Here is an 11,268-nt window from a genome sequence, read left to right on the forward strand (position 1 = left end):
TTGGACTTGGATAGACCCAAACTTGGACCAAACCATGCGCGCGACAGCAGGGCTACTATGAAACTCGAAACTCGAAGTTCGTGTCGTGCGGTCTCTCTGACACAAACTATTTAATACGAGAGCGAGAGAGACGGCACGATACGAACTTCGAGTTTAGAGTTTCATAGTAGCCCTGCAGGTGACTAAACTAAGGGAGTTAGTTTTTTTAATCGACTGTGAACGAACGAACAACGAACGAAATAACGAAGAGAAGAATCGTAGTCAATCCCCTACTTGCAGCGCACTGTGCTTTTCATATTTTATTCACAAGTGTTTTCGCCAGTTTCCATGGTTTTCGCCGTGTAAGTTAAGTGCAAGTGCCGCCGGCTATCAGACACTTAAATGACGTGAATAAATAGTGTTTCAAAATGAGTAAAATGTCGAAAAATAAGTTGAATCTGACCCTCCCACCGGGGTCCATCGACACTGCCCCTGCGGCTACTCCGTCGAATATGACTCCTCAACTGAAGTCAGCTACAGCAACCGAGTAAGTAACATCGTAACTTAGTATGGAAATTGTTTATTATGATACGGAGTTATTAACGGCGTATTTGAAAATCATTAAATTTGAAAGCTCATCTTGCAGTTATTGATCTATTATCAACTAATTTGATCTCTTATCAAGTTCATGGTCAATAAGGTTAATGGCATAAGGCTTTATTATTATGCATGTAAAATAAAATAATTATCTGCAATAATGGATCAACAACATCATAAATTTACTTATTAGCTTATTACACTTGTACATAGATGAGCATTTTATGATGGTATAAAAGTGGTAATTGTTATGTGAGTTTTAAATAATTGTATGTCATTTCCTTCATTCTTTCATAATCATAACAGTGATATCAATAACACTGGTCATAGTTTGTTGAAATTTGTGTCATATGTCTGTTTGTAGTGATTCATTGAGGAAGTGTGAGTGAAAGAGATGCAGTTTGTAAAGAAGTCTGAAAAATGTATTGCGAAATACATGTTTCTAGTACTTTCACATTTATTTATTGTCACAAACTAATAAGTAACTAATACAATAATAATTTATTAAAAACAGTTATACAATAAAAAAAAAAAAAAAATGTTTCTAGTTATGTATTTAGTTTCAAATCTGCACAAGAAATACAGGGCTTGTGTGGGAACTAGACCCTAGGCTTGTGCCCAGCTGTGGGATGTTATATAGGCTGAGATGATAGTTATGTATTATAAATATTATTTATCAGTTTGGTAGCTAGTTTTCAAATATATTTTGGAGTTCTCATACATATCTACAATGTACATACAACGTGGAGACGGATAGTTTGTGTGTGTGAGTGTGAGTGTGTGAGGTGAGTGTGTGTTACAACGATAATTACATAGTATTATTTATTTTATTTACATTTTCAATCTCATTATAATTTTTAGTTTTTAACCATTTAGTTAGCCTCACTTTGCATTCCCTTAAGGTACATGTAGTACATTCAACCTTAGATATAGTCTTACAGGTACATACAGAATGGTTTTGAGTATGACATGTATGAACAGTTATATTAAAGCTATAATTTATATAAAAATATACAACACCCTGTGACAACATAAATGCTAGTGCTATTGGCCTATTGTGGTGTACAATAGAGAGTCATTGTATTGTATCATTTGCAGGCGGCTGACAGGGCTTGCTGGGAAATCCAAAAGCAGCATAGAGGTGTTGACGGAGCGCCTTGAGCAAATCGAGATGGATGACACCCAGCGACGCCGGATAGAAGTTTTCCTCTGTCAGAAAGAAAAAATTGGAGAGTTGAGTGATGATGACTTTGAAAAGCTTGGGGAGCTGGGTAATTTTTTTCTTAATATCAGTCTTGTCATATCATTATCAGTCTCTTGTTAAAAGTACTTTTGACAGAAAAAAACCCTTTTTACAGGCCTTTTCTATGTATTTTTTTTTGTAACAGCCAAGCTTTTTCTAGCTTCACCATATTTATTTATTTGCTTTCAATCTTGCAGGCTGATTTTGATCTGCATCCAAACATAATGATGATATGACAATGCAGGTGCAGTCAGCAAAAACAGCTTGTTTAATTAACCAAAAATTCTTTTAATAATAATAAATATAGATTGACAGCAAACATGTCTTTTTTACACATGGAAACTGTTTGTGAAAAATTAAAGAGAGAGAAAGTCATGGTGAAATTTCAAACCAATATTATTTTTCAACTGTTTTACAGGCCAGGGTAATGGCGGTGTGGTCATGAAAGTCCGTCACAAGTCAACTGGATTGATTATGGCTCGGAAACTTATTCACCTCGAAGTAAAGCCAGCTATCAAGAAGCAAATCATAAGGGAACTTAAAGTTCTCCATGAATGCAACTTTACCCATATAGTGGGATTCTACGGGGCATTCTATAGTGATGGAGAAATTTCCATCTGCATGGAATACATGGATGGGGGATCATTAGACCTTATTCTGAAAAAAGCTGGCAGAATTCCAGAGTCCATTTTAGGTACATTTTTAAAATAACTATACAATGACTGAGTAAAAAACCATGTAAAGATCAAATTAATTAATTACAGTAGCATAGATCATACAGCTAGCGAGTTTAAAATAATTGATTGAGCACTGCAATGTGCTATGTAGTACCTTTTGTGCAATTTATTTGCGAATTTAAAGCCCAGTTTAGACCTACAGAAAAATCATCCAAGTAACATTCCAATGCTGCAAATGATTGACCTATTTTAAGACCTTGTAATGCAAAATGTAATACAACTTGCACCATTTTTCTAGCAAGTGTAAACTGGGCTTAAAGTTGCACATGTAGACAAAAGCTTACAAACAAAATACAAGAGACTGCACTGCTGAATTGCGCTCATGCCTTATTTCATTAATATTGTAAACATAATATTATTTTTTCAGGAACCATAACATCAGCAGTGCTGAAAGGGCTCAGCTATTTACGGGACAAGCATGCGATCATGCACCGCGACGTGAAACCATCCAACATTCTCGTCAACAGCAACGGCGAAATCAAGATTTGCGACTTTGGCGTCTCTGGGCAACTAATTGACTCCATGGCCAACTCATTTGTTGGCACCCGGAGCTACATGTCGGTGAGTTCATGCTTCATTTTCTTTGTTATGATTGAACATTACTATTTGTGTGGGCGTTTCGAGTGCGGTCAGATCATGTTCCATTGAATAAATTTTTAAATATGGTGAAAGTATTTCAATCTCCAATTTGCACGGATTGTAATAAGATTGAGGACTTAGTACATTTTTTGGAGGAGCGTGTATTGACTAAGGATAGCCGTGAGAGGTATTTGAGTGATTTGGACCTGTTCAATGGTGCAGTGAATATTATTTTGAGTTGTCCGGTATCGAAAGATGCAGTATGAGTTTACAGGTTCATCAAGCACTCCTTTGCAGCTAGATAATCTGTACATCGCAATAGAGTGGTTGATGAATGTGGCCATCGAGTCTTACAATGAGGCTGGCATAGTCACACAGGTGCAAAAAAAAATATAAAAAAAAAACATCAGTATTTGCTGTGTGCGTTAACATATCGATGGTATTTCATATTCTTCAGGTGCCTCTCAGTTACTGGAGGTCGTCAGTCAGTGTATTTTAAGGCCCGGCTACACGCAGCGACTTGCATGCGCAAACGTTTGCGCAAAAACTGTATGGCGTCCACAAGCCATCCGTGCGGTATTTGGAATTTGCGCAAGTATGATTGAGCGTGTAGCTGGACTCTTAATCTTTCATTGTCTCAGCTAGTTTTGTTTGTATACAAATGCGTACATAGTATCTAAGCCACCTTCCGTCTCTGACATTTTATTTTATTTTATAGACATTTCTAGAATGAGCAGTTGCATGCTGTCATACATTTGTCTAGGTGCTCTCATAAGTGCATAATCGGACTTTTGTGAGCACCTACATAGATAGTTACAGTGGGTGGGTGCAGTAGAAAATTCAATTCAATATTTGCTGCCTATTCAATGTAATCTTCCAATGGTTTTTATGAGTCTCTTATCAAAATTCGTTTAGGTTTGAACTATACTTAACTTCGAAACATGATTTTATTTTACATGTGATGATCGAGAAATGAATTAGCTATGAAACGATGTGTTTGGTTTGACTAAACATACATATCCCCTAGTACTTAGTCAATGTAATTATATTCCTTTTCGCAGCCGGAGCGGCTTCAAGGCACACATTACTCCGTGCAGTCCGACATCTGGTCACTAGGGCTGTCTCTAGTGGAGATGGCGATCGGAATGTACCCCATCCCACCGCCTGATGCTAAGACTTTGGCGGCCATCTTTGGGGGACAAAATGAGGACCATTCTCCAGGACAGGTCAGTTTTTTAATGTGAAGAATACAAAATCGTCACTACTTTGAAAAAATCTCGTATCTAAAATCAATATGGCAACAAAATTGAACCTTGATATAATGTTCATAAAGTTCACTCAGAAAATTATCTATTTTGAGGTAAGTACAAGTTTTTTTAACAGTAGTAACGAAATGTTGTTTCTCACAAATTATATAAGGTATACAGATACTAAATACGCTACGAAATATCCCAACGATCAGACTGCACCGTTTAACACCATTTATCGTATTGTGTAAGAAAACTGTAGTTTTGTCCGATTTTTTTTAAACCGTCGTACCGTCCAATGGCACTGTAATCGAAATTCGAAGGGATAAATCGGAATGTCTGAATTCAAACCCACAACCGCTATTGCCCCCGGTCACCATGGGAACTGAAATGAAAATCAATACGATAAAGCTATAGAGCTTGTGTGTGGCGTAAGAATTTACAATAATTCGGACCGATCGAATGGTGCAGTCTGATCGCTGGATTTTTCGTAGCATCTGTGATCCCTATTAGCATGAACTCGAGTTTTGTACTACCCCGTTGAACCTACGATTTTTGTTGGTAGAGCCACATTGTAGGTCAACTTCTTACAAGGTGGCTCTACAAGTCCAAATCTTATTTTTTTATTGATCTAAAGCATTGTTTCTTTTAGGCACCGAATTCACCGCGACCGATGGCGATATTCGAGCTGCTCGACTATATAGTGAACGAGCCACCGCCGAAGCTGCCTTCTGGAATCTTCTCCGACCAGTTCAAGGACTTTGTTGACCGCTGCCTCAAGAAGAATCCGGACGAGAGAGCTGACTTGAAGACTTTAATGGTAAGATTTCAAAATACGGTTTGTTTAGAAATCATCTTGTATGGTATGGTCAAGGACAAGGTCAAGGCTTTAATTCATGATCCACCATGGAACCTTTTCAAAGGAAAAGTCATTACGACTTTCCTTGTTAATTAATGCGATGTCAATATGACGTTTACTGTGAAATGGTTCCATAGTAGCTCATGAATTCCTAAATAACTTTTTTTTTGTTTTTAATGTTTTTTTTGTGTTTTTTTGCAAGTATAATTTGAATTTTACAGCGCATTGGTTTTACTGTAATGCTGTAATTCTTCATTGGCAAATAAATAAATGAATTGAATTGAAGTCCTTGGCCATACCATTGCTGTATTCTTTTTGACATTTGGCAACTTTGACATTTATGAACCTCCGACACAAAAAGAGGGGTGTTATAAGTTTGGCATCAATGTCAGTCGTCTTTCTGTCTATGGCATCGTAGCTCTCAAGCAAATGGCCGATTTCGATGCGGGTTTTATACATGAAAGCAAGTTTTCCTGCGGTGGATCTTAGCTATGTTTCATTTAAAACGGTCCAGACGTTTTTGAAATATCAAACTTTGAAATGGCAATGTCGGAGGTTTTCAACTTTTTTAAGTTGCTTAGGTTAGGTTTTTTACTATGTCTTCCTTCGTTTTCTATATGGCGAAACGATAAGCACAGTTGAAACATGTTACTGATGTGGTGAATAATAATGTTTTGTCGTCGTATTTATAGGTAGAGTCATTCACGATGACGCCTGCCGTGGATTTTATTACAATGTCATTAATGTCTAATTTTGAGAAAATCACGCGTCATCGTGACTTTCTTTCTCAAAAAGCTTACTGTATTTTGCTGAATATTATTGAGAAAGCAAGATAAATCCAACGAAGTTATCCTATAAACTACGACGTAATAAAAACGGGTCCATATCGGCTCGCATACCTACTTGTTGAAGGTCCGAATGTAATATTTGTCAAAATGATTGTTTGTCATATAACTCTTTTTTCTCTGAATCCAATTATTGTTCAGAATTTTTATAAACAAACCTACCCTAACGATGACCATTTAAAAATTTCATAAAAATTTAAGTTTAAAGTGGGAAAAAAATTATGACAAAGGATGATTCGAACAAACATTACAGTATGAGTAGCGACAATTAGGTATGAGATCTTTGGCGTTCCCTGGAAAAACGTTATTCATTTGATTTGTACACTTGAAACAACTGAATCGTGCGTGACCCACTGTGGAACCTTTTCGTAGAAAAAGTCATAGTGACATCGCATTGTTTGTCAAGAGAATTAATTACTACACTTACTTTGAGAACGTTCTACGGACTGTACACAATATTGCAGAATCATGAGTGGATTCGCGCGGCGGATGCCGACGCAGCGGACATCGCGGGCTGGGTTTGCAAAACAATGGACCTGCTACCCTCCACGCCCAATTCTAACGTGTCTCCTTTTTCTTCATAAGCTGCAAGAAGTGCATAATTTCAACAGCGAAAAAGGGTAAGTTGTGCATAAAGTTTGCAAAGGATCCTAATCCTTAGAGTTACTTTTAATATGCCACGGAACTTTAAACATTTAATTTACTGAATCAGGCGGTACTTTTGCAGAGGTCCATATCAATGAACTAAAACAATTACTTTGCTAATCCGCAACCTTATAATGGGTGAATATTCGAGCGTTTCAACCGGTCTGTAAAACGTCATTACCATCCCACGTTTATTAGCACAACGGTAGGAGAAGTTGCAAAAATGTTGATCACTCAAGATTTAGGATCGGTATTGTATTTAATTGTGACAAAAAAATAACCACGAGCATTACTTCTTTCAATAGTAATTGCCGAAACGGTAATGATGAAAAAAAAAATCGCCGCAAAAACGCTGAATTTGCCCGAATTTCATATGCCATAATGTATCGTTTTCCTTAATTTTCATTTGCCATAAAGTAATTTATTTCTGAAATAGTATTTTCTTCAGTTGATATTAAACTAACCTAACCTAACCTACTGCATTCTATAAGATGACATTTTAAAAAATCCTGAAAACATCACGGTTCTACATATTTTTATGGCAAACGTTGGTATGGCAAGTGAAATTCGGGCAAATCAAATTCGGGAAAGTAAAGGTATACGAGCTCCTCCACCTCCACATTGTAAGAACTCACACAAATCACACAAACTCAACTATCACCACCACACTACACTAACGCGTTTGAGTTTGAATCAACCAGAGTTCGTACTCAGAGCAACAACCGTTCATCATTCTACCAGATGTTAGACATTTGCAATTTTGCATGAACATAAATGTGTTGCATAGACGTTTAGCTATCCCAACGTCGCGTATGAGCAAAGTAATTGTTTTTATTACAAAAGCCAATAGTTTCCAAAAACGTTTTCTACATTATTCCAGGCAATTACGGTCTGTTTAAAACTCTGATAAACTCAAAAATACTAAAAAAGCCAATTGAACTGTGGTTTTAGGTCAAAACATTTCCCAAGAAAGAGCGGGCGACACGATCAGTGAAGACTCGGACTCCGAGGAACCCTGAAGTCGGACGGAGCAGTATGTCAACTCTAGATACCATTATTCACTTCACACCAATATCGCTGCGTTTGATGACACGTCGTCTGGTTCCAACATCGGCATTATTGACACCTACCGGCCCACGGTTACATAGGTGTCCATTTCGCCATGAGGCTACTCGTATCAAACGCGGATTAACTACAGGAATAAAGCTAAAGCGGCCATAAATAATAAGTTACTATGGATTTCGCACTCGTTTAACTGTTACTACAGTCCAGAAAAAAACCAGTGAGAACGAAACCAGTCTCGCTTCACAGCGTTGTTAATAAAATTTCACTCGATCTCGTAATGATTAGTAAAAGTATTCTCAGACTGTAATGCAGATGTATCCTAGTGACTTATTTTCTTGGTTATAGCTATTTTTAAAGTCCATGTTCAGTGAAGGTGCGCAGATGTGACAGTAAACAAGTTGTTATACCAAAGCGCTGAACTCATTTTCCTTGCAGCTATTTTTTCCTGCAAGTAGCCTTAGTTTGGTGGCATTTGGGAGGCAGGTGTCAAATCAACAAAGACGAATTAAGCGCGCCAACACTGACAGATGTCAAAGCGAAAGGGCAATTTCACATCATGTTATTGATTCGAAAACTAACATATCACCCTAAACAGTATAAGTAAGCATCAGAAGAACTGGCATCGAATACAAGTCAAAATTGAACATTTAATTTCTAGAATTGGCTAATTAAGGTAAATTTTGTAGGAGTTATTGAAAATACGTGTTACGCTGCACTTGGAAACTAAATATTCGAAGGTGCTTTAAGTGTTTGGAGCTTTCCCACTCATATACGGGCTATATGAGTGAGAGAAGGCTCCGGAGAGTTCCGCAGTGTACCGTACCGCGGCGACCGATTGCTAGGGGTTATAATACTAAAACATAGTGCATTCGTGGACGAACTAATCGAGGTTTTACAACAAAGCGTAAAACAACTAATTGATAAATGGTCAAGTAGAGTTGATTTCACTAGTCGCAAGTCGAAAAAAATGTTAGTAGTGTTTTGACATATTTTTCTTTGCTGAAAGTGCGTAATTCATGTCAGCTGATACTTGTTATTCGAATAATTTAAAGGAGCGCTGCAATACTCAAACGAGCGCGGAGCGCGCGCGTGGGACTGTTGCAGAACTCCGTCTTTTATAATCTGTAAAATAGACTGTCATTTGTAGACATTACACGAAAAAAAAAAGTGAAAAAAAAAATATATACAGTAGTTTCGTTATTAATTAATTTTGACGTGATGCACTTTTGACGTTTGGTTTTGTGTATTGATCGCTTTGTTTTAGTAATCCTGCAGTTTGTTTATCCCGTTTCCGAGCACCTGAGGTTTATTGCGGGTATGTGTTATACCCATACCAGTGTATAGTGGTAGAGTAGTGTTCAATGCGTCGGGTTGTGGATGCTTCAAACCATCGCCTCTTTTTTCATCACTCGCGCTTACTTTGAACCCTGCACGTGTATTTGTTGAATTATATACCCTTGTTGATATTTTGCTTGTCGGTATTTGTTTGCCAGGTTAACCTGAATTTAGAGTTTATTATATTGTGATAAACGTTCTAAAATTATACGTGTCATTGTGATTTATGATGTGTTTTGCTGTTTTTGATGATATAAGTGTTTAGCTTGAATGCCTTCGCACGTAACGTTTAAATTGTCTTTGCTATTCGCATGTTGTGATTATTTTTTGATACCGCGATGTTTGTTTGTATATAAATGGTAAAACATTCATTATGTATACATTACATATTATTATGTAGATAGGATTTGACACTCAACTCGTTTTTTTTAAGTTAATTTTAGATAGTTTTCAAATTTACTCACGGTTTTCCTAATATCTTAGGAAACTGTCTATTAAAAATACACTTATTTGTAAAATGCTAAAAGTCGGGTTTGACACGTATCACAAACGCTTCAATTAGATTGTTTTAAAAATGTAACAAGTAAGGTACAGCTTCTTTTATAACTACTACTACTTTTAAGCGGAATATTATTGCTGGAAAAGTTCACTTATCTGTTTAATTATGACATTTTAAGCTTGTATTTTAAAATAAGTTCGGCTTACGTTAGGTATGTTATATTATATGGTTCTTTCATGTGCCCGATCCGACATAGATTTTACACTAACAAGTTTGTGATCGTTAAGAGCCAAAACTTAAAATATTTTTAAGTTGGCCCCCCTTGGTTTAAAAAATATTTGACGACCCGCAACTTACCTCCACTTAGTTATTTGTATTACGTTGATAAGACAAACATTTAATAATCAGTTAAATATACATACACTAAAACATATATTATAATCACTGAAACATATATTTGAAAGATCGCGACCCACAGTTTGAAACGAACTTAGTCTCGACTATCGGTGTGTATTTTAGGTAAGTACTATATGAATTTTATAGTTTTATCTTTGAGAGGCTATCTTATGATACATTGAAGTTGCTGGTAAAAAAGTGTATTATAATAACCAAGTATTTTGTGAAAAAAAAAACAGAAAGTATCGATACGATATAGTATAATCCTCCTTCGGGCAGTCGGGTAAAAATGGATTGAATTGGAATAATACATGAAACCAGTCTATTCTTGTTAGATAGATACGTGTTCGTTGTATTGTATAGGGATTAGATTTTCAAACTTAGTTTCTAAGAAAATTGTAACACCAATTATTTCTAATAGAAGTATTATTTATTTTTGGATAAAAGCCGTTTTAATTGCATTTTTCCATTATATTTTAGATGCATTTTAGTTTTCCATAATTTTACATACCACACAATATTTTTAGCGGTTTCTGATCGCAGTTACTTTGATATATAGGTGCCAAGTATAATATTATTTTGACAAATTTTAACGAATCAACATATTATTATATTTTTATAATTTTGTCAACTATTTCGTATGAAATCGCGTCCAACTTCGACTGTTAAATTTATATCGCTACGTAAATGTAATTGTGATTTGTGTATAGTACCTACACTATTATTTTGTATTATACTAAGATTTTTTAAGCTTCTGTGTTAGGGCGTACCTACAGCTATGTACAAATAAACGTTAAAACTACAAACTGTTTCATTTCCGACCTCTTTATTCTGTTAATATTATTTTCAGGGAGAAAATAACATTCCTGGGTCTCAATAATTTTCGTTGTCATATTTGTCCCTAAATAAAAAATTACGAAGAAGGTAGAATTTTGCATGCTATTTAAAAAAAATATCTGGTTAAATATTAATTACACCGAAAAAGACAAACAATAGCACCCTTTTTAGGGTTCCGGAGCCAAAATGGCAAAAACGGAACCCTTAATAGTTTCGTCAAGTCCGTCTGTCTGTCTGTCTGTCCGTCCGTCCGTATGTCACAGGCATTTTACTCGAAAACTAAAAGATTATATTCCGCTATTTAGTTTTGTAGTTAAATTACAAAAATAAATATTTATAGGGGGGGCACTCCATACACACGTAACAGAAATTGAAAAAAAATTTTTTCGACAGCTCTTTTGAAAA

At 36.0% G+C, this 11,268-nt stretch overlaps 1 protein-coding gene across 1 annotated transcript; it reads left to right on the forward strand.

Annotated features, from left to right (window-relative positions):
• Positions 1-47: 47 nt before the first annotated feature.
• On the forward strand, positions 48-10,837 carry Dsor1 (mitogen-activated protein kinase kinase 1). Its single transcript, XM_074104547.1, has 8 exons — positions 48-526; positions 1,675-1,847; positions 2,238-2,513; positions 2,924-3,117; positions 4,197-4,361; positions 5,035-5,202; positions 6,551-6,706; positions 7,683-10,837. Exons 1-7 carry the CDS (start codon positions 408-410, stop codon positions 6,668-6,670), a joined length of 1,215 nt encoding a protein of 404 aa, XP_073960648.1. The 5' UTR covers positions 48-407; the 3' UTR covers positions 6,671-6,706; positions 7,683-10,837.
• Positions 10,838-11,268: the final 431 nt, after the last annotated feature.

This window comes from Choristoneura fumiferana, chromosome 21, assembly GCF_025370935.1.
Source record: "Choristoneura fumiferana chromosome 21, NRCan_CFum_1, whole genome shotgun sequence".
Classification (NCBI taxonomy): domain Eukaryota; kingdom Metazoa; phylum Arthropoda; class Insecta; order Lepidoptera; family Tortricidae; genus Choristoneura; species Choristoneura fumiferana.

Bases quoted from the DNA above. Each gene is read 5' to 3' on its own strand.
- Dsor1 (XM_074104547.1), top strand. From the start codon at position 408: ATGAGTAAAATGTCGAAAAATAAGTTGAATCTGACCCTCCCACCGGGG. The intron at 527-1,674 runs GTAAGTAACATC...TATCATTTGCAG, and splicing joins AAGTCAGCTACAGCAACCGA to GCGGCTGACAGGGCTTGCTG. The intron at 5,203-6,550 runs GTAAGATTTCAA...ACAATATTGCAG, and splicing joins CTGACTTGAAGACTTTAATG to AATCATGAGTGGATTCGCGC.